This window comes from Mustela lutreola, chromosome 3, assembly GCF_030435805.1.
Source record: "Mustela lutreola isolate mMusLut2 chromosome 3, mMusLut2.pri, whole genome shotgun sequence".
Lineage (NCBI taxonomy): Eukaryota > Metazoa > Chordata > Mammalia > Carnivora > Mustelidae > Mustela > Mustela lutreola.
In genome coordinates, this window is record NC_081292.1 from 176,791,679 (window position 1) to 176,815,719 (window position 24,041).

General features: G+C 39.7%; 1 protein-coding gene across 3 annotated transcripts in view; it reads right to left on the reverse strand.

Annotated features, from left to right (window-relative positions):
- Positions 1-24,041, reverse strand: part of NYAP2 (neuronal tyrosine-phosphorylated phosphoinositide-3-kinase adaptor 2) — a 255,425-nt gene that overhangs the window by 130,620 nt on the left and 100,764 nt on the right. For all 3 annotated transcript variants that reach the window (XM_059167879.1, XM_059167880.1, XM_059167881.1), the window contains one exon: positions 15,827-16,128. In XM_059167879.1, the coding sequence (XP_059023862.1) occupies positions 15,827-16,128 (302 nt within the window). The remainder of the gene's footprint in view (positions 1-15,826; positions 16,129-24,041) is intronic.

Consider the following 24,041-nt stretch of genomic DNA (forward strand, 5'->3'; position numbering starts at 1 on the left):
GCAAGTCCACCCAAAGAAAATGTCTGGGGAAAGAATGTGAAGAATATATGGAAGTGCTAAATTACTCTATTGTTCACCTGGAAGTAACATTACATTGTATGTTACTTAACCAACTGGAATTAAAATAAAATTTACAAAAAAAAAAAAAAAAAAAGGAAGAAGAATGTGAATATGTGGTAAATTTTCTTATTTTCTTACAGCCGGAGGGAAGTAGACCAGCATTTCAAGCCAGGTAAATCTATGAGGTAAGGTGAGGGGCAGGGAAAGTTGCATTTGGAGAGCAGAAGAGAACTCTGAGGGACGCCTGGGTGGCTCAGTTGGTTAAGCAGCTGCCTTCGGCTCAGGTCATGATCCCAGCGTCCTGGGATCGAGTCCCACATCGGGCTCCTTGCTCCGCAGGGAGCCTGCTTCTCCCTCTGACTCTGCCTTCCACTCTGTCTGCCTGTGCTTGCTCTCACTCTCTCTCTCTCTCTTACAAATAAATAAAAATAAAATCTTAAAAAAAAAAAAAAGAGAACTCTGAGCTCCAGGATGTGGGCAGAGCAGGAAAAGCAAAGCTGGGCAGGTCTACAGGGCCAGCTGGAGAAGGCCTGGGGTCTTTGTAGAAATTGGCCTTTTTCTCAGTTAACATTCTAAACTAGAGTTGTGTTTTGGAAACACGAAAGTTAAATACAGCCTTTTGCATTTATTTAATGATAAAATAACTGTGGCTGCTATGTTTATAATTTAAACACCTATAGATCTTTTACAGACACTCATTCTTGGCTCACAACCTTCCAGATTGCAAGAAAAAAAAATGTAAATGTAATCAACAGCATGCATTTAATGAGTTTTAATCTATATAGAGCACTAGGATCCTTGTCTCACAGAAAAGTTTTCACAGATAGGACTTGTATATCTTCAATAGATCTATATATCTACATCTGTGCATCTACATCTATACCAACACCAACAGCTATACCTATCCTATACCTGCACCAATGTCTATGCCTATAGCTATCTCCCTGGTAAGGAAGCAAGGGAGGGGGACTACGAGCAACTGCTCTTATAAAATAGGTAACATTTTCCTGACTATTTCTCATCAGTTCCACATCTACCTTGCTCTGAACCACCATCATCTCACTTGGATTAAAACAATAGTCCGATGGGTCTCTCCACTTCTTTATCTGAGCCCTATGAGTCTATCCTCCCTGCGGTCCCTAAAATGATCCTTTTCAAACATCATGTGACTCTTTTGTTCTATTCCCTGAAAGGTCACCTTGGATGCAAAACTCTGTGAGGGCCCAGGCAGAAGGTTCTACAGGGTCTCACCTTCTTTTTCCTCTCTGACCTCATTCTTGTTTGTTTTTTTGTTTTGTTTTGTTTTGTTTTTTTTAATTTGAAAGTCTAGGCCCGACATGGGGCTTGATCAAGGGGCATGACCCTGAGATCAAGAGTTGCATGCTCTACTGACTGAGCCAGCCAGGTACCCTTTGGTTTTGTCTTTTTCACCCACAATGTTCCCCTCACACTGACCTCCTACCTATGGACTTCCTGCCTTTGCAGCAACTGTTTTCTCTACTTGGAACATTCTCCTTATCCACATAAGGCACATTCCCACCTCCTTCCTGTTTCTGCAAGTTATCAATTGATAGTCTCTCACTTCTAAACTCATCCTTTTTTCCTGCTTCTGACAGGAGATCTAGGCTCTTTAAATATCTTCTCCTGGGCCAGCTGGCACAATGTTAAGCTTTGTCAGTAGAAGATGCTGGAAAAACATTGCAGCAAAAAAGGAGTTTTGCTTCCTGGTTCCAACAGCTCACTAGTGAAACTCCTGCAGTGCAACTGGCTTCCTCATGTCCAGGTCCTGCGGAGAATGCAGCTTCTCTAGCTTTGGCTCTGGAAACACCCAAAAGCCAAGAGCTGCCTATAAAAAAAAATCCCCCAACTCCAGGGGCTCTTGTGGTGGAGTAACTCTGATGTGAAACTTCTATGAAAGGTTTTCCCCCTCACACCAGAGGGAAGTTCTCCAGCAAGTTCCAGAAGGTGAACTTCCAGCAAGGGCACTATTCCACAGGAACGTTTCCACCATCCAGTAATCCATAACTGTGCCTCCCAACGAAGACTGGAACTCAGCACCAGCCAGAGGGCACTATCCCAGCCCTGGGAGTAGGGGCTATTTCTCACATTTCTATTTCTGTATTCTCTGCTGTTCTTACTAGTTAATCTCCTATAACCGAATCCTGTTAGTTAGTGATTCTTTACAGTGAATGTTTGCTTCTTCAAATTACTTCGTGGTTTCTCTTGACTGGGCTAAGACTGACTCAATCTTAAACATCAGCATGAAGTCTCTTCCGCTCTCTCTACTTAAATGTGCCCACTTTTGGGATCCCTTTGCCTTGCTCTGGATTTTTCTTTCTTCATAGCACTTATAATCTCTGGGCATACTAGTCAGTTTGTGAATTTATTATGTCTACTGTTTATCAATGCTTACTCTTGCCAGAATATATAGAATAGAAATACCTCAAAGTTAGGCACCATTCTCAAATGTTTGTTCATGGATGTATCTCAAAATCAGAATAGCAACTGGCATATTATAGGTGCTCAAGAAATGTTTGTTGTAGGAATGATCACACAGATCACAGGCAGCTTTCTCTCTGAGTATAATGTCCCATAATGGGGGGAATTTAACATGTCTTCAGTGGCTACTGTCTGAATTTCCATATCCTCTGAGGACTAAGAGAGATGCCAATACTTCCACTTGTCCTAGATTATAGATTATAGAAGTAGTTTATTGCTATATATACAGTCTTTAAGATACTATAGAACAATATAGTCTCAATACCTCAAATTCATTTAACCATTTTAACCAAATCAGTAACTCCTTATTTGGTAATATTTTAATGCAGCAATTAATTTTATATTTAATCTGCTTGTATTCACTGCCAAGCTGGTTTGTACATGTTGCTAAAGCAAAGATTTTCATAGACTCTGAAACCTAAATTCTGAGTAAGAGTTTAAGAGAGCATACCAGCTAAAGAATAGAACTATATGGCCTTGATCTAATCACACATAGATAGACACATATATTTCCCTTTATTTTCTTCAAAACTTATATATCATTAATGATAGCTAAATTACCCAGACACAGTTAAGAAAAATAAATAAAATTGAGATATGTAAAAATGGACATCTAATCTTAATTTCTCATTGCTATTTAACATAAGAATACAGATTCGATTTACTATATGGAAGTGAGTATCTCTAGTTTGAATTTCATCTCTGTGTACTCTTAGCTTTCTTGTAAAGATAACCAGTCCTTCATATCTCATAAAGGTGGAGGACTCCATAAGATAAACATCTGAACTCCCCAAATAAAGATTATATATGGAGAGTAAATCTTTGGTTACTTAGAACTACAAGAATAAAACTCAGCTTGGTTAGACACATTTTCCAGAGATATAAGAGCATTCTCATTTGATAGCAATATACTTTTTCATTGTAAGCATTTTTATACAGACTATTTCTAAAATATATTGCATTTTAGGGCACCTGACTGTGTCAGTCAGTAAAGCATATGACTCTTGATCTCAGGGTCATGAGTTCAAGCCCCAGGTTTGGCATAGTGTTTACTTAAAAGTAAAATAAAATAATATATTGCATTCTAATTTCCAGCACTTTAAGATACTTCCTCTGAAAAGCCATCTCTGCCTCTTCAAGTTTGAGGTAGCTGCCCTTGATCTACACTCACGCCAGATTCTGTACTTCACCAAGCAATACACTGATTCTGCCAGTGGTCTTCCCTGGGTTGTAATGTGTTTTAGGGGACATAACACAACTTTCCTCTTTCTCCATTACTAGCATAGTGCCTGGCACATAGCAGATACTCAATAAATATTTGGTGACTAATGACATCCTCGAGGGCATCACCATTCACACTGAAAGTAATACAGACTGAGAGTAATCAAGGCATTTTGACCGGGTAATACTCTTTGACTTGACACTAACTGTATAAATTCCCTAAATTTTGTTTCTCTTCTCTAGTGTCAGGTAAAATAGTCCTTGCTGTTCTTTTCCCCATGATAATTCCCCATGATAATTCATTGCTACAGTGGTCTGGAAACAAGACCTGAAAACAAATGTATACTAAATTAAAAACAAAACAAACAAGCAAAAAAATCCCTACAATTGACATTCAGTAAAATTCACAATTCTCAGTGCTAGAAGGAGTTTATTTCCCCCAAGCTCTTTTTTTTTTTTCACTCTTCCTAGTTTTCAGCTGTTCTCATTAGATGAAGTTGTCAGAAAGCAGAGGTTCCAAAGGGTGATGTGTTCCCATGTTCTGCTCCATATAATCAGCTTAATTTAATACATATTAATAGCAAAAAAGAAATGTAAAAAGCTTGTCTTAAATCACTGCCCTCCCACTTATCAAGAGAAATCACAGAAAGCAATACATATTATAGGAACTCTCAGTACAGAGGGCCATAAAATCAAAACACTCTTTCTGCAGTAAATGGATGCTTCGTTGAGGTCAATTAAAGGCAAGATTTATGCACACTTGCAGTCACTCTGCCTTAAAAAATGGCTTCACACACTCTTCTTGAAGGTAGAGTGAGAAACTGCTCAGAAGCTGGATGCCTTTATAATGGAAAAACAGAACTAATCTGGAGGATATCCCTGGCCTTTAAGACTATGACAGAAATAGTGAAGGGAAATCCAAAAATGCATATGAAGAGGGAAGGTTAAAACTAACTTCTAAAAGTCACTGAAGGGGAAGAAAGTTCGAGTCTCTATTAAGAGCATCTCAGATGAGAAACGTTTTTTATACCTTATCTGAATGGCACAAGCTGAGCCTTCTTTGGCTTATAAAGTGAGGAAAACTTAAAAGTTATACCGTGCCAATAACACATGATGATCTGTCAACAGTATAATTTGTCACCACACATAATTTGTGTACTAACCAAGATTCAGAAGTATAAAACAATGGAGAAAGTTTAAGACTTTACAGACCTAAAACAATCTCATTGTTTAAATCATTTGGAATGGTGACCACATTGTAAACCAAGCTGGAACTGAGTGGTGGGTGGATGGCATGGGTAGCGGTTGTCCTGAGATCTTAAAGGATGAGTAGAAACTTGCTCTGGAGACTAATTTGGAGAAGACATTCCAGATAGAAGGAACTCCACAGGCAGAGAAGGGCTCAGAAGCAAGAACAAGCTTGGCTTGTCCAGAGAAGGTTACGTGCTTCAGGGTCACTACAAGGAGCATGCATGGTGGGAGATGTGACTCTATGGGTTGTCAGGAGCGAGATGATGATGATCATGCTCATGTGTTATGCTTTTTCAGGTAAATGGTGAAATGGATAACAGAAGAACCAATGAAAACACTAGCTGGATAAAGATATGACTGGATGTGCAGGTGAGGAAATCCTCTCTGGAAGGAGTAAGGTGGATGGATTTGAGAAGAGAGCAGGAAAAGAGAGAAGTCAGGTGCCTGACCAGTTGTCAAAGTGAGAAATGATGATGGTCTGAGATGGGAGAGTAAAAGCATAAGTGATGGAGAGGGGCAGACATGGGAGATCTGAGGAACAGAACTGGCAACATTTGATGATGGATTAGATGTCAGGGGTAAGGTAAGGAGAGCAATCTGATAAACCTCTTACATTCTAAACTCAGTATCAAGATCTAAACTCAGTATCAAGACAGGAAACCTACGAAGTGGCTGGTTCAGTGTGGACATGATGAGTTTGAAGACTCTGTGATATCTACAGATAGAAGTGGGTCCAGAGATTCAATCAGGTATTTGGAGAGTATGTGGATTCATCACTTATTTATTCAACAACTATCAGAGTAGAAGATAAGAGCCAAGGGAAGAATCTAGAGCATCATCATTTAAGAATCAGGCAGAACAAAAGGTATCATTAAAGGAGATTTAGAGAGCAGTGGTCAGGAAGAAACCCAGTGGCGAGTGGTACATGGACAACAAAGGAACGGCGGGGTTGGGGGGAGGTTTACCGATAGGGGAGTTACCAATAATCTAAAATGCTGAAGAGAAGTAACAAAGGAAAAGCCCAGAAGAAAGCCACTGAGATGAGAACCAAGACTGGATTCAGTGTCACAGGGACTGTGAGGCCAGATAGTAAGCTATGCATCTCAAACAAATGAGAGTTGGCTCAGTAGAGCAAGCACATGCATAAAGCCTTTTAAAAGCCAGATGAACAAGGAGACATGTAAGATGGTGGTTTGAGGAGGCCAATGGGTCAAGGTCAGAAACAGGTTAGATTAGTAGTCAAATCTAGCTTGGTCTGAAATGAGTTAATCCCATTTCCAGGACGCTTTGGAAGAAGTCTGCCCACTACTGGACTAAAGATTCCTTCCTATATTGTTTTATCTATGAGATGAAGAATATAGATATAAAGGAGATCATACCACTTTCTCTCTCTCTATATATATATATATCATTTGGCAAAGTATCAAATGTTTTATGTAATCAAATGGAAGGAAATGTTTTTATCAGAAATACTCTCAGAAAGATACTACCTAGGGTTAGAAAGATTGGAATGGAGCTGAGCTAATGCACAGGGAAGACGCTTACATAAGTGCAAGGAGACTGAACTGATGGTGCTCTCAGTTATCTTCAGGACTTAGAGACAATACTGAAGGCTAAAGAAATAGAAAAATGAGTGCTTTGCAGACAAGGGAGGAAAAAAAGAGGTAGAGGTTATTTAAGGAAGACAGGCCATCAACGCCTTTCTCCCATTTTTTTAAACAAAATCTTAGTAATTAGTTAATTAATAACTTGCTACATTACTCCTTCATGTTTTGGTGAAGCATTAGTAATTGAATAACTTACTACATTGCTCCTTCACGATGATAAAGAAGAGATAGATACCTATCCAAGCTTGAGACCAGACAAAAACAAAGACATGAGAAAAGTGATAGTGAGTTATATTTAGTTTTCTTCACTTCCTTTGAGGACACATGCTTTTGGATGTCCATGTACCCATTATTGGAAATCAATGCAGTTGTTTTAATTAAAAAGTTGCATTACTCAGGAACATGTAGTCTAATATTTATTTGCCATCAAAATGCTACTCGATAGGCAGGCAGAAGACAGATAGATACACAACATAAATTACCCCCACTAATCCCTACAGTCCTGGGGTTCTGGAGAAATCCACAGGTGAAAATTATGGGGAGCACCAGAGCCATATCAAGGATACTGTGTACTGTCTACTCCACATCCATATGGTGTGGTAGGGGACAGAGATTGTGATGGGTCAAGCTATCTCAGGGAGTCAACAAGACAATTCACCAACCAGGAAAATCAACAGCAAAGATCAAATAGACTGACATTTATATACACCACAATTTTTAATGTTTGCACTATTTTGGTGTCTTAGATCTTTATGTGCTTGAAGTCCTTTAGCATGGGGGTTATGGGACATTTTTCATGTCTTACATGGTAAGGCTAAACTCAAAACAAGTGAAATTTTTCTACCTTCAACTCAGTAAAACAATCCAGACATTTTGGATTGGGGTAGCTTCCATTATATGGGAAAAGAGAGAAAGAAATGAAGAGGAGAGTTATATCATGCTCTATTTATTTACCAATTATTTAGATCATTTAATGGTATTTATATTATTCTAGTGAACTATAGTTTGCTTCTAATATTTCTAATTAACTTTCTACAAATTGACTTTTGAAGTATTCAACCAGATAGTTGGATGGCTTCTAAAAAAGCTACATATTCTCCTTTGTATCATTCTGGGAAGGAGAATTCTAGGTCCCAAGAGCTCTGCACTCATTGACTTATGTCCTGTACAATTCTCTCTCCTCAAGTGCATTCAGGATTGTGAATATGATGGTTTTTCACTCTTGTGATTAAGTTGTAGTATGTGGAAAAGGCAAAGATATTTTCAATTGTAATTAAGTTTTCTTATCAATGGACTCATTATTTCATCAAAAGGAAGATTATTTACTTATTTTTAAAAGAATGTTAGTTATTTATATGACAGAGAGAGAAAGAGGGAGAGAGCAGGAGCAGAAGGGAGAAGCAAGTAGACTCCCCGCTGATCAGGAAGCCCAATGAGGGGCTCAATCCCAAAATGGAAGGATCATGACCTGAGCCAAAGGTGCAGGTGCCCCTGGATGAGCTATTATAAAGAAGATCCAGGCCTCTCTTGAAGGGAAAAAGAATAAAAGTGAGAGAGTCTCTCTCTTACTGTCCTTGAACAAACATGGTATTCATGTATTCCACAACCCCAGGAAAATCCATTCTGTCAACAGCCACATGACCATGGAAAGGACCCTGAGGCTCAGATGAGACCCCAACCACAGCTGGCCCTGTATTGCAGCCTTGGAAGACCCTGAGAAGACTCTAGACTCACAGAAACTGTAAGATAATAAAGATATATTATTTTCAGCCATGAAGTTTATGTCAATTTGTTGCCCAGGAAGCAAACACCCTCCAAATGAATACCCTATCACCACACTCAGGAACTTTGGGCTATTGGTAAAACACAGTCTGTGCTAACAACGTGGACAAAAATCCTCTTACAAATCTAAGACAGTGGGACAATTGGGGCCAAATCCAGACTCTTCATAGAAGGATGCTGGGTGAGACCATTAGAGGCAAGGTAGTTCGTTGGACCAAATCAACAAGTAGGGCAAGGACTGAGAGAGAGATGTGTTGTGTGATGATTGATTTGCAAACTGTTTCATTCACGGGCCTCAGGGCACATTTGGAGAAAGATCACACACGCTGTGGATGTACAACCCTGTCTCCATTTGAGCAGTGCCTGGTTTGACAGATGGCTTTTCCACTAGGAAGCCTAGCAGCATCTGATTCTCTCAACCCGGAAAGAGGAATCCAGGAATGTGGGACTCTGATGATCATCTCCCACATTGCATCCCAGAAAGCAAAGGAGAATACACACCAGGACGCTATCCAGTGTGGAAACTATGAAGATTTCCAGAGCTCATTCTCTGCCTTTCTTTGTGTTTTATTAGTGTGGTGCTACATGGGGCTTGGAGCACATGGTGGGCACGGTCTGTGAGGTACAAGTGCCCCTTGTTATGTGGGAAAGGTCTTAAGCAGAAAAGCTGCAGCCATCGAAATGAGTCATTCAAAATGCCATCTGAAAAGCCACTGCTGAGCACTTTGAAAGAACAAAAGCAGTTGGTGAGAAGAAAGGACCCTCTCAGGAAAAGATTTAAACAAATCCACAAAAATCTAAGATACTCTAGCACCCTAAGATGTCAGTGTTTTCCAAGCTTTTTTCATCTCATTTATTTTCGAGGTATAGTCTGGTCACTCTCTTCAGAGAAAACAGCCCAGTGCTGAGAGAGAAAGGGCAGCTCTCTGCAGTTTACCCCACCTCACATTTTCTGCCTAGCAACTCGGTAAGATGGATTACCGTTCCTTTGCCACATAACAAGTTATCACAACCACAGCAGCTTAAGGATCAATACCCTTGTCTTAGCTCATAGTTCCACAGATCAGAAGTCTGGGCACAGCCAGGGTCCAGTGTTCCATGTCTCAGGGTCCCACAGGCTGAAATGACCATGGTAGCCAGATAGTGTCCTTGTCTGGAGATTCTGGGGGAAAAATCAACCTCTAAGATCATTTTTGTCACTGACAGAATTCAGTTCATTGCAGTTATTGAACCAAGGTCCCTGTTTACTTGCTGGCTTTTAGCTGGAGACTACTTTCAGTTCTTGGAGGCCACCTGTATTCCTTGCCACATGGCTGCCTCCATCTTCAAGCCAACAATGGTATATGAGGGCTAAGTATACCAGGAAGGAGGGACTCTCAGATACCTCTTGGATGGCATTCTACCCACCACATGCAATCAGGATTGTTATTCCCATTTTATACGTGAGGAGAGGGAGGCTGAAACGGTGCTAAATGCTGTAAGCACTGATACAAAACCCATGTATGTTTGCTTCTCACACTCACATTTCTCTAATATGGCTGAGTTGTAAAAGGAATAGTCTTAAATTTTGAACATCTGAGATCTGGGCTAGTAACTGAGAATGCAAAAAGGGTGTATGGCTGGCTGACTGATGCTGATTTAGGTTCCTAAACCAGAATTCTGAAACCTGAAAGTTCCCCCAACATAATAAGCACACTCAACCTTCTCCTCAAATGCCCTCAGGTTACTTTTGAAGGTTTATCAGTAGGAAATCAGATTTGGGCACCCTTTCAGTTGTCAGCACTGAACAATGAAATAACAGCAAATATTCTTTGTAAGAACAAACACTTTATTAAAATGTGTTAAACTGCTACTTCGAGAGATAAACAACTAATTACATGGAAGAATTCCCCATGGCTGTTATGCCAGATTTTCTGGTGTCTAGAAAGGATTTCTTTTAGTCAGTGCTTTCTCTGTGATGGGATAGAGGAAGGCTGAGTTGCCAAGTTGGAAACAAACTGGCTGTAAGCGACATGAAGGAAAGGCCTCCATGTTCTATTCGCCACTGGATCCCAATGTAAAATGTAGTGCTCATAGTATTGGCTGAATAAATGAAGGCATGGAAAACAACATTGTTAGAGGGTGATACTTTCTTCTTGTGGTAACCTAGAAAGGGAATTTGGTTTTTGTTGGTTTTGTTTTTAAGATAGTGACCTTATGATGAATTTCGCCTTTGGTTCTAGCTTAACTGTGCATTTCAAGTTTTTAAGGACAGTCATGATTCCAAATACTTTTTCAGGTGCCCCAATTTCTGATTCACAAATAGGACTCCACTACACATCTCTAGAAAGGAAAATCAGAAAGCAGGAAAACTATCTCAATTCAAAAATATTTTCTCGTTGTCTTATAAAGAGATAATCATGAAATAATGTCATAAATGAAGCACTAAAAATGATCCCAAAAGGCATGTCTGGGGGTTCAGTTGGTTAAGCGTCTGCCTTTGGTTCAGGTCCTGTTCTCAGAGTCCTGGGATAGAGCCCTGTGTCACGTTCCCTGCTCAGGGAGGGGTCTGCTTTCTCCCTTTCCCTCTGTGCCTCCCCCTCCCTCACCATCATGCACTCTCTCTCAAATTAAAAAAAAAAAATTACATATATTATATATATACAATTTTTTAAAAAAATCTTTTGTGGGGGTTATTATATATATAATATATGTAATATATTATATATATAATTTTTAAAAAAATTATAAAATTATAAAATTTTTTTTAAAAAATTTAAATTTTATAATTTTATAATTTTTTAAAAAATTATATATATATATAATATATTACATATATTATATATATAATGACCCAAAAAAAAGATTCATAAGAAATGGAAGGTAAGCACACGTTGTTTTGGGGGATAGGGGTTATGGGTAAAAGGAGACAAAAGACACAAACTTACAGTTATAAAATAAACAAGTCCTAGGTTACAATGTACATGATTGTGACTTTAGTTAAAAATATTGTATTGTATACTTGAAAGTTGTTAAAGGAATAGATCTTAAAGGGTCTCAAAACAAGAAAAAAAATTTTAACTATATGTGGTGACAGATGTTAACTAGACTTGTGCTGGACATTTTGCAATATATACAAATATTGAATCCTTTTGTCATACACGTGAAACTACTATGTTATATGTCAGTCATACCTCAATTTACAAATAATATTTCCTGTTGTTTTTTTAAAGGACTCTAAAGTATAGAAGTTCTTGATGTTTAGAGAATTGTATTTTCCTCATTTTACTAAATATTATACTAATGTCATAATACCATGAAAAGATTATTACACCTGGAGAATACTTCCCTGTGTATTCACTCTGTTATGTAAAAAATTTTAAGCCTGACTTGTAGAGTGTGTGTATGTCAAAGAGAAGCTTTTTTCCCTCTCCTATTTGTTTTTAACATATGTGTTGCACCAAACTCAAATTTTATGTATTCAAGCCTATTAATAGGCAGTAAGTACACCTTTAAAATAGTATTAATTTATAATTGCATAGCAATTTCTTTCTACCATGCATCACCATGGGCATTGTCCCACTGTGTTGTCATAAGGCTGTGAGGAAGGCAGGACACCATCAGTTTTCAGTTTTTCATACTCATTTAAACGTAACAAAACAGCCTCATTGGGTCACTTGTCCAAAGTCAAGTGCCTGTAGGTTCTACTGCCGGCACCACACCGTGTCACGAACAGGATAGCTATCTACCTGAACTGTGAGGGGTAAAGAACACGGGTTTGCACATCTCCTGCTTCCTCTGGGTCATACATGAGACATTATCTGGTAGGACTTCTCATCCTTTCTAGTTAATTCCCTTTGTTTAGTTTATTCTTTCCTCAAACTAAGTAGGTACCACACTGAGGCAAAAAAAAAAAAAAAAAGCAATTAAAATACTTATCACATACTTGTTGCCAGTATATCTTCTCTACTGTATAATTTTTAAAGGTGTTACTATTGTAGAAGACCCTGAAATAGAGTCATAAATATGTATCACTAGTGTGATAGAAATACAATTTTTAAAAACTAAATTGTACATTCTTGGTATGTACTTTTTGGTGTGTTCATCGCTGAGCTATTTTTTTCCTACTCTGAAAAGCTATTTTGCTACAAGTCCGGTTCTTTTTTACTTTTAACCACAAGGAAGTCATAATCCCCTACTTAAATAGAAGCCAGTTACCATGGAAATCATTCTAATACCACTGAATCAATATTTTGATTTTGCTGACATTTAATGTAAAAAGACAAGATGGACTAAGATTCATAGAAGTCACTTTTCATCTTTGTTATAATTTTGATAGCTAGGAAAATTGTAAAGAAAACATATGCTCTGTAATGAACTTCAGTTAACTCCCAGTTATAAAGAACTGAGGATTCATAAAAGAACAATCTACATATTTATATGCTTTTGGCTTTGAGTGTACACATATACATGCATTTGGACTCGAGATTTTTTCCCCATCTCTCAACTGAGCCCTGATTCTCTCTCGTTATTGAAGTCATAACTTGGTAGAAGAGATGTGAATGTATCCAATTTTGCAATTGCCTTTTTTAAAATTAAGATTTTATTTATTTTTTTGGACAGAGAACATAAGCAGGGGTAGCAGCAGAAAGAGGGAGAGGAGCAGGCTCCCTACTGAGCAGAGAGCCTGTCGTGAGGCTTAATCCCAGGACCCTGGGATCATGACCTGAGCCAAAGGCACCCACTTAACTGACTTAGCCACCTAGGCACCCCTGTTATTGCCTTTTTATTAAGTGTTCTGAAGAGCTGAAATGTACATCAAGAATCGCTGTAGAAATTGACCTTTTCTGCACTGGATCCTTGTAGCCCATCTGGTCTACTGACCATTCTCAGTAGACCAGACTCAGTAGACAGCTGAAGACATCTCAATCCATACTTAGAACTTCTTCTGAGACGAGATGCTGAGCTTCGACCTCGTGTTTAATAAGCCTCATGCCAATCAAGTAGTTTTCCACACCTCACTTAAGTCTTTGTGCAGCTCTAATTCAGTCACTCTCTCCTCTCCTGTCCTCAAAGAAATAAAGATAATAGAGCTACTGTCTTCTGTTTGATAAGTAGTTATTTGAAACCCTAGATCTTCAGATGGTGAAGGGATCTGAAAGAATTAAGAGCTGCTCTTCCTCAGGAATTAGGTAGCTAAGGCATCTCAAATGAATGGTAATCAGCTCTGCTTTTAAGACAACTAAATCACCACTCAAATGTTTCTATTGTGGAACAACCATCCTGTATTCTGCATGCATTCACTTGGAAGACCCTAGGCCTCCCTCATGCGAGAGAGGCTATTCTGGAGGTATGTTATCCTGCTTCCAGAAGTTTCCAGCTGTACTACAGTGCTTGATAACACATTCCTTCGAGGATACTTTCCTTCTCTGTTTCATCTTTCCCTCCCCCTTTGGGAGGTCCTTGTATTTCCCCTTGATTCTTCAATATTTCTAGATTACATTGAGGCCCATATAAGTTAGAGACTGGTGTTCTAAATCAGTAAACTTCTTTTGTAAACAATCTAATATCACTGGCTGTGTAGTTTTTGGCAAGAAAGGTAGGAGAGGGAGTACTTCTGGAAATAAGATCAGAGAAAATACGGAGAAATGAAAGACACCGTGTAACAACATCAGGGAAACCTAAGAACAACATTTCAAATTTACAAAAGCAGATCTCTAGGGCCCTTTAGTGTATTAAGAAGTAAAGGAAACACCTAACTTATTTCTACAAGCATCGATGTGTTACCAGTTGAAGGACATGCTGGTGACTTTGAATCAGGAGAGAAAGGGGACTTCAATCTACTCTTAAGGCAGTAGAGGAACAATAAAAAGAGTTGCACCAGCAAAGACACAGAAATGCACACACACACACGTTCATGTCAGTTTCATTCATTATAGCAAAACTGGACCAACGTAAGTATTCATCAAGGAGAAAATGATTAAATAAAGTGCTGTGATGTATAGTTACCTTCTTAAAAATGGTGTTTCTTAAATTGAATGCCATGGAAAATAGTCACAAGAGTAAACAAAAAATAAAACACAAAACTGTATGCATCATGATTTCAGTTTGGGAAATAGGCACACACATACACGTCATTCGCACATGTACTTGCATGCATATGCACAGAGTCATGTTTTTACGTGTATGCATAGTAGGAAAACAGCCTCAGTGGAGACTGTCCATGTAGAATGCATGGATGAGCGCCACCTCTGAGCATGTGTTTGTATTCCTCAGTGTGCACTGAAGCTTCTGTTTTTGGCTCAATAGGCACCAGGGCATGGATACAGGGGATAGAAGAAATGAGGTTGATGGAAGAGATGTGACATGCCTCATGGGCACCCCATCTCATGGACTAGGCTTAAGCTTCTGCTGAAAGATTAGACCAGAAGACGAGGAAACCTTTATGAAGAACTCAGGAGCCCACATGGCAAAGATACTTTCCCAGTTGAGGAAAAGACCACCTTGGCTTCCACTCCCAGCTGCAAACCACTGTGATACGAGGTATGCTGGGGACTTGGGGAAGCCTGCTGTGGAGAATGTCAGGGACAGACAGTGTGAGAGAACAACTAATGGACCTGGCGGAGGAGCCATTTTCTCAAGATGACCCCCCCGCAGCACAGGGAACCCCAAAGTGCTTTCTACAACTAATCCACAAAATCTGAATGAACTTGTATGCAAGCATACTTGAGACTGACCTCTCTCCAAGGAACTCTCCAGACAAACTCAGGAAAGCTGAAACTTCCTTATTCCAGGAAGACTAAAGAGCTAGTGACATCTATGATTAACCTGACCTAATTCATACTCACAGGCCAGCAAGGAGGAGGAGAGGGTTTTGCACATGTCATAGCTGAGGAAAAACAGAGGTATGGGTAGAATTTACAGATCGGGAGTGAAGTAGGCATTGAAATATATAGACAGTGTGTGTGTTCATATTCACCAGAAGGAACTCCACCACAGTGTATGAAATCGTGATTTCTAAGAATGATTACAATTTGCCTTCTGTATATTCTTCTGCTTGACCATGTTACCCTAAGAATCACATCATGCTTCTAGAAGCATCCAAGTGATCCTAATCGAAGCAAGAAAATATCAATTTTAGATTTTTTTTTTTTTTTTTTTTTTTTTTTTTGCCAAACAATTTCCCAATGATCTGCAGCGCTAAGGGGGTAAGAAAACACACACACTGCCTTCCCTTTCTGATAATATAAATACATCTTTCTGGGTGCCCTTTGTTGACATCTTCATAAAAGGCCTCCTCGTCTGCACCGCCCCTGCCTGGGGCTCCGGGGAGACAGAGGCAGGATTGGGAGACTCGGGAGGAGGGCAGGAGCATGCGGACCCCACACGTGTGAGGCCGCTCTCCCGGGGAGCGACACGCGTGTTACCTTCGGGGCGCTCGGGGGCCTTCCCGCTCTTGCCGGGCGCCGTGCTGTTGACCGTCTCCGACGACGTGCTCAGCTTCGTGCTGGGGTCCCGCTTGGGCTTGGGCGGCGGCTGCCTGCGGGAGCCACAGCTGCTGTCCTCGTCTGTGCCCCCGACCGAGTGCAGGGACTGGGACCTCACGGAAAAGCCGCTGGAGCAGGGATGGGGAAGTCTGTCCTGAGGAGCAGGCATCGTCATGAATCCCATGCGGAAATGTTTGCCCGCGTAACTTCCTTCGTGGCCCCGCCCCACTTCGCCACCTATGCTGTAAAACAAAGCAGAGCCAAGTCCGTGAAGGTGAAGTCAGCCGGCACCCGCCAGGTCACAGGGAGGCACACGAGCCTCTCTCTCCTAGGGCAGAGCTCACGTGCTAACTCTAGCCTGGTGAAGCAACATGTGCCTTGGCGCAAGAACGTTCTGTGCTTTTGCATTAAGTATGACGGTAAAGCAGATAAAACCTGATTATATCGAGAAGTCCTCACACTCCTTTCCAGATGTCCTAGTACCCTGGCATCCAGATACTCTCAAAATAGTGTTCTAAAGGAAAAGAAAATACTGCAGTAGCATATTGGATCTTCAGTTGCTTTTCTTTAAGGGAAATCTTGTTGGGGGGTGCTTATAAAGCAAACAAGAGATCCATGACAATGACTCACAGACTGTCTTTTGACACATGACTGAGGTCAAGTGGGCAGCACCTGACACGATTCTCCACCTCATTAAGTCAACCCTAATGTCACCTGGTTAACACAGCGAGAAAACAAAGCAGACAAAACAAAATAAAACAAAACAAAACAAAACAAATAAAAAAACAAAAACCAAAACAACAACAACAACAATAAAAACAGCAGAAGGCTTACTTTTACCAAAGACAGGGAAGAGAGAGAGACAGGAGGAAGGGGGCAGGAAGGAAGGATGTGGCAAGGAAGGAAGGAATTGCCAACCTCTGTTAGTTCTCCAGAAACCTTCAGTTATACTAGAATTAAGCAGCATAATAGTAAACCTTCAGTTATCTCAGAATTAAGTAGCATACTAGTAAATAAAGAGGTGTAGTTAAAATATCAACTGAGCCTGGGATAGATCTAAATACCTCATAAATAGAATATGCAAAGTTTATCAATACAAGTTTCTTAAGTTTTAGGTGCGAAAGTCTGGACAAAAGTTTTGAAATATAAGAAATCTCTCTCAGTTTGAAGCTCAGCAAGTCATAAAAGAAATAACTCTTGGGCTTTTCTCTATGTTATTAAGTAATGGCGACTTTTTTAGGAAGAAAAAGGACATGAATGTCAAGGAGAATTTTTTTTTTTTTTTTAAGATTTTATTTATTTGATAGACAGAGATTACATGTAGGCAGAGAGGCAGGCAGGGAGAGAGGAGGAAGCAGGCTCCCTGCTGAGCAGAGAGCCAGATGTGGAGCTTGATCCCAGGACCCTGAGACCATGACCTGAGCCGAAGGCAGAGAGCCACCCAGGCGCCCCAAGGAGAATTTTTTTTTTTAAAAGAGGTTTTTTTCTAGAGTTTTCCCAATTTCCCCATTTATGTTCATCCATCAATAGAGTAAACAAAAAGAAACATTGTTGTAAATTATTCCACTGATTTTCTTATACAGAAATAAATTATAAAAAAGTCACCCTGATTGGAACTAGAAGGTATTATGCTTAGCGAAATAAGAGAAAGAGAAAGACAACTATCATATACTTTCCCTGATATGAGGAAGTTGAGAGGCAATGTGGGGGTTTAGTGGGTTGGAAACGAATAAATGAAACAAGATGGGATGGGGAGGGAGACAAAGCATAAAAGACTCTTAATCTCACAAAACAAACTGAGGGTTGTCAGGGGAAGGGTGTCAGGGAGAGGGTGGTGGGGTTATGGACATTGGGGAGGGTATGTACTATGGTGAGTGCTGTGAAGTGTGTAAACCTGGTGATTCACAGACCTGTACCCCTGGGGCTAATAATACATTATATGTTGATAAAAAAGAAGAAGAAGAAGGAAGAGGAGGAGGAGGAGATGATTTAAGATCTATTCTCATTAAAAAAAAACGTCGCCCTTAATATATAAATTTTGGAAAGCTGTTGAATCTACTTTTCCAGACTTAAGGTTATTTAAACTTTTTTTTTAACCTTAATTTTGGCTGACTCTGCCCTTGTAACATGATGAAATTCAAGCTAAGGTTTTGTAATTCTCTGTATTGTATGGTTCATAGCATTATAATGAGTGTCACAAATTTTACATTCCAGCAGGAACAATAATGTAAAATGAGTTTGTGTGTGTGTGTGTGGCTTTTTTTAAATTTTATTTTATTTCCCTCTTCACTCGAGGACTTAGCAAATTATATGACCAGGGTAGACAGAGCCAGAAAGGATTCAACAAGAACCTGAAACCGATCCTGGCATTAAATTTGGATGACAACTTGCCAATCAGTCAAAAACATTGTTTATATTTCTTTCTTTTTTTTTTTTATGAATATTTTGAGTGGATATTCAGACACTGGATATGCCATCTTTGCAAGATGAAAGAAAGATGACAGGAAGCGGGGCACACTAACCTGAGCAATGGATATCCAGAAGCATGAATGAAATCAAAGGGTTGCCTGGGTGGAGCTTTTCACATCATTATAGTAAGCATCCTAAGCCTGGACAGTGTTTCCACATATTTTATTTTCTGTGCTATCTTCAAGAACATATTTTATTTTCTGTGCTATCTTCAAGAACATCCCTCAAAAACCAAATGGAACTTCCTCAAATGGAATGGTTTATGAAAAACCATTAAGAATTTAAGACAGAATAGGAGTGGTGGAGGACGGGGATGGGTGTGGTGGGATGGAAAGTTTTCTCTTTAATTTGTGATGATTATAACCTTCATTTTTCTCATAGATACTTGATTTCATTTAACTTTACCTTCAATCATTTTGCATCCTCATTGTTTCCTTTATTTCTGTTGTCATATCACTGAACAAAAAGTGCTTTAAGGATTTATTTAGACAGTCATCTCATTCCGAGGACCATAGCCACGTGAGAGGATTTATGCGTGTGCTAATGCACATAGGCATTTATGAGACAGTTACTAGGAATAATTGTATCAGCAATTTTTCTGTTACTTTTGACCTAAATAGAGCCTGTGCCTTTTTTCAGCCAGATAATTAGCTCTGCTGCTTCATTTCAAAATTACATTTTTTCAGCATTAAACAATTTCATCTCTAACTCTGAATGCTTTTGTCCATATATGTCCATGCATGCGTGTACACACACACACACACACACACAGATACACACACATTTCTTCCAAAGGGAAATTTAATGTATACTTCAAACAATAGTAGGTCTGAGTTGCAGTTTAATTTGACCTTATTGTAAATGCAGGGTAAAGGAATGGGACTAAAATAAGTAAGATACAAAGGCAAGGTTAAGGGTACGCAATAAAAGGTTTGTGGTACATCTAAATTCAAGACCAGTGAAGATGATTAGTCTAAAGCAAACCAAAGATTGTGGAACATAGCAGACAACTAATTTCTGAATTTATTGTAGGAACATGTGGAGTTTTAAAAATATGCAGATTCCAGGACCCCCACTAAAGACAACTACTGAATCACATCTGTTGAGTCAGAACCTCTGTAGGTGTAATCAATAAGTCCTGTTTTTAAAAACTATATCCAGACATTTCTGACATAGCCAATCCAGAGACCTCGCAGAAACATTAAGAACAATAGTTAGAGCCATTAATGAGCAGACATCTGTTATTTAGAAACAGCCAAGAAAAAAAAAAAAAAAAGAAAAAGAAAAAACAGCCAAGTAAACACAAATATTAGAAAGTGGGACAAAGGAGACTTGCTGGCTACCAATAAAACATCACAGATATAAAAAGATACAATTTATTATTCAGATCTTGTTAGTTATCCTGCAGTAATAAACAATCACTGATCCGTAGTGCTTTACAACAACAAAGATTTATTTCTTGCACTCATTAATTCGGTTGACTATGTATTAGCTGTGACTCTCATGTATAGATCTTCTTCATTCTAGGATCAAGCCTCTCCTGAGATATGTCCTTATGGCAGAGGGAGAAGGACTCACTAAAACCACAGAGTGTTTCTTAAAGCTTCTGTTCAGACATGACAGATAATTTATCATTCACACTCCATTGGCTAAAACCAGTCTTATGGCCAAACTTTGTTGGGGTAGGGATAGATTCTCCTCCCAACAGGAAAGCATTGCAAGTTACATGAGAGTGTGTGAGGATGCAAATCCTCTACAAATACTGGTACAACAGCTGTGATGTATGCAACAGAGATCTCCCATTAAGAAAGAATATGCCACGAGAAATGAAGTTCACCTACTACCAATAATCCAGTAGTGATTATGGGGAACTTGTATTTTCTGTCCCTGTAATCTGGGCTCTAACTTAGAGATCCTATTCTCTAAAGCAGGGCACACTCCTTCTAGAAGACATAGGAAGTGTTCCATTGAGCAACAAGCCATATCTGTCTCCTGGGTAATTTGAACTCCCTTTGTAGTGGCCAGCAAGCCAGAACACAAGTCTCCATTGTGGACAGCTCTTTGATCCAATCAGCTGAAGGAGGCAGGGCTGCTGCCACATGATGGCGTAGAAAGAAAAATGTGTGGAACCCTTTTTGAAACGCCCTTGTCCAATTATGATTTTGAAATACAGTCCCATGCAGCAACCATGGCCCAAAAAGGATTTGGTTACCAGGGGTTCCAACTTTTCATGGGAGAGATTAGTCTCACCACCAAGTAAGCCACTGAGACCAACAGAGGTGTTAGCTGATGGTGACAGTGAGGTGAATTTGAAACAAATGGTTGGGGGGGCGGGGTGGTGGGTAATGAGTATCAGTTACAGTCTCTATATGATACAGTGATGAAGGCTTTAGTTTATTATTCTAACTTTTCCTTTATTCTAACTTTTCCTAAGGTTCACTTAGGAAGAGTCCTGAGGGAGCATGAAACAGCTGTCCCCCAAACCTGTAAGAGAAGAGTGTCTGCTGAGGAAAAGGGGTGAATTGTGATAGCCATGAAGCCCTTCAAGAGAAACTTCTGTAAGGACAGTAGCTGATAGCCACCAACTACAAAGTCTTCAAATCTGTGGCAATATATTAGTCAAGGTCACTCTGTCCCTAGAAATTTCCTCCCCAATAGCTGAGCATGATGTGGAATGGAACCAGGTGATTTCTGCCCAATGTGGGAGTCCTTTCTGGGCAGTCTTGGGTCTGAGTGCTGCTTTTGGCTAGCAGAGAATTTCCCACAGCTTCACCATGATAGGAGGCTCTTCCTATCCCACTACTTCTCCTTTAGCAGATGCCATGCCACATTGTGACCTGAGGCCTGTCTTACCTATTCTTGTCCCCTCCCCATAATTCCAGGCATCCTTCTCAATAAACATATCCTAATTCTTTGTGTTTGTGTTTTTGGAGAGAGAGAGAACATGTGTGCACACACACGAGGAGGGGAAGTGTCAGGGTTAGGGAGAGAAAGAATATTAAGTAGGCTCCATACCCAGTGTGGAGCCCAACACGGGGCTGGATCTCAGGACTCTGAGATCATGACCCAAGCCAAAATCAAGAGTTGGACACTTAACCACCATAACCACCCAGGTGCCCCTAAATCTCTCACACTTCTAACCCCACTCAGCTTGCTGTCTGCTTTCTAGAGGGCATGAACTGACTCATGTGGGAATAATCACACAATCAATGAAACTGAGAAACCAAAGAAGAGGGAAGAGAAAGCCTAAAAACAAATGTGCGACCCCAGAAATTTAAAAAAATGCCTGGGAAAATAGGGCACCCTCTTGTTTCAGACTGAGCATTTAAATGGTGGTTGGGGAGGTAGGACCAACTCCACTGCAGGAATACTTGGCTGGAAGTGAAAGTTACGTGGGCTGAAGAAAGCAGAATTTTTTTGCAATAAGACTCTAACACTCAAGATAGATGAAGCCTGACACATCTCATGTTATAAAAATAAAAATAAGTTTCATAATCCTGAATTTAAACAAGTATGCTTTTTCCTCACACGATGAAGACGGTGTTGCAAGATCTGGGTGTAGATTAGTTTTTCCAATATAAAATAAACAACGAAAAGCATTGCTTAAACCAAAGAAGGTTATTTCCCAGAAGTAATTGATAAAATGTTTGTGAACTTCTCTCCCAAACAAATTATCGGCTCAGGCGCAGGTCCGACATCTGTGCTCTGGAATCATTGAATTATGAACTCCATCCCCTGTTCCGTCATTCAGAAACTAAACAGCAGTAGCTTTTGATCCTTGAGACCATTTCTCTATCTGTTACATAGTAGTACTGGCTTCAGGGATTGCTGAATTTTGTTTACGGGATTTTCATTTACCTGGTAATACTGTGTTTTTAAAGGATGGTATAAGGAGTTATATAACCTCAAGAAACTGACCACAAAGTCAAAACAAAATCCTGCGTTCAACTCAAGGTATCAAGATAAACTAGACAAATGCAGTCCTCATGCTCTCTTGACTTCCTTCAATACTTGCTTCAGTTTTTTAAAGCACCTGTTGATTTAGGACAGACAAAGGCATAAAACGAGAACTTCAAAACTGCTATGACACTGTTATTCAACAAAGAGTGTTACTTGTCTCACTGTCTTCTTGAAAATCCGTCAACATTAATGTTTTGTATCTCCTTCTGAGGACTGTCACCTTCCAGAGATGAAAAACACAACCCCTGAGAAGGGCAAGCTAGCAAGGTGAGATGTCAACTCTCAAAGTGACAGAGGCATTGCTTCTGTGTGTGATTTTGAAGCCACCATGCCAATATTTCATAACAGAGACTTTCTTGGGAACCACTGGAAAAAAAAAACAGAATCCCATTCCATAAGGATTCCAGATAGAAAGATAGATAGATGGAGATAGAGATTGATAAAGAGATGATGATAGATAGATAGACAGATAGATAAATATAGATAGATGAGAGAGAGAAAGAGAGCTCAAGCGAGCACCATTTATATAGTCTAGGAATTTGGAATACAAACTGAAGGGTCACCCAGAAGTTTGTTGCTTGGATTTTACTTTTTCTGAAACAAATCTGAGGACCTGATCTCAAAACTTCATCTCCAACACTGATGCACAATCTAGCATATTTCTACCTTCACAAACTTCTCAATCACCTGGATTTTTTGATGTTGATTCTTCAAAAAATTATATTTATCGGGTATCAAAAAAAGGGGACATTCAACCATGAAGTAAATGGGGAGGGGTGGGAATCTGAAAGAGGGATGAAGGCTATGGCTCTAAAGGAAATAATAAAATTTGCCAGTAGGCAAGTTGACTACAACCATCCACTAATTATTTAAATCTTTCATGTCAGACACTTTATGATGAATGAGTACAAGGAAATTAATATTCAGACTTGACTCATTACAATTATGACTTAAAAAGTTTGTGTTTGATCCTGCCTCCCTCTTGCCTTCTCTTCAGATACACAAGACCAGATGATGAAGACACCATCCTGCCTACCCCACCAGAGGGTCTCTTGCTCCAAAACTCCATCCTTTTCTCCTTCAACACTGGTCTCTTCTAGGTATGATTTTCAGCTAAAATAATCTACATACAAGAAACGTTGGGCATAAAATAAGCCAAGAGGTTAGTGTATTACATCTTTTTTTCTATTTTGACAGTAAAACACCTCAGCCAAATATCAGATTTTGAGAGGCATCATTAATTATGTGTTTTGGCAGATGAAACTCATCCTGGTGCCGCTGCACCTTTAGGATTACAAGGAGCTGTTCATATGTACTCACCTCAAGCTTCATGAGGGCAGGTATCCTGCCTTCTTGCTCCCTGCTACAGTCACTAGCACATTGTAAGAGCTCAAACACATTTATTTTGTGAAGGAAAAACGAATAAAGTAAATAAGCCCACTGTGAAGATAGCCAGAGATATGGCTTAGTTAGGGAACTTGGTGGAGTTTTGTCATCTGTACTTCTCAGAGATTTCTTCCTCCTCCTGGGAGTGGAAATTCCTGTGTGGAGATGGTCCTTTTCACTCAGACCCAACCAATCAAACAGTAGATAGATTCCCTATGGCACCAAGACTACTGTAGGGACTAACAAATGCCTCAAGTCTGTCCAACCAGAGGAAACCCTGGGCACTGTGTGTGATCCCAGACCTGCCTCATCCCTCTTAGCACCATGAAGGAAGGTTGGT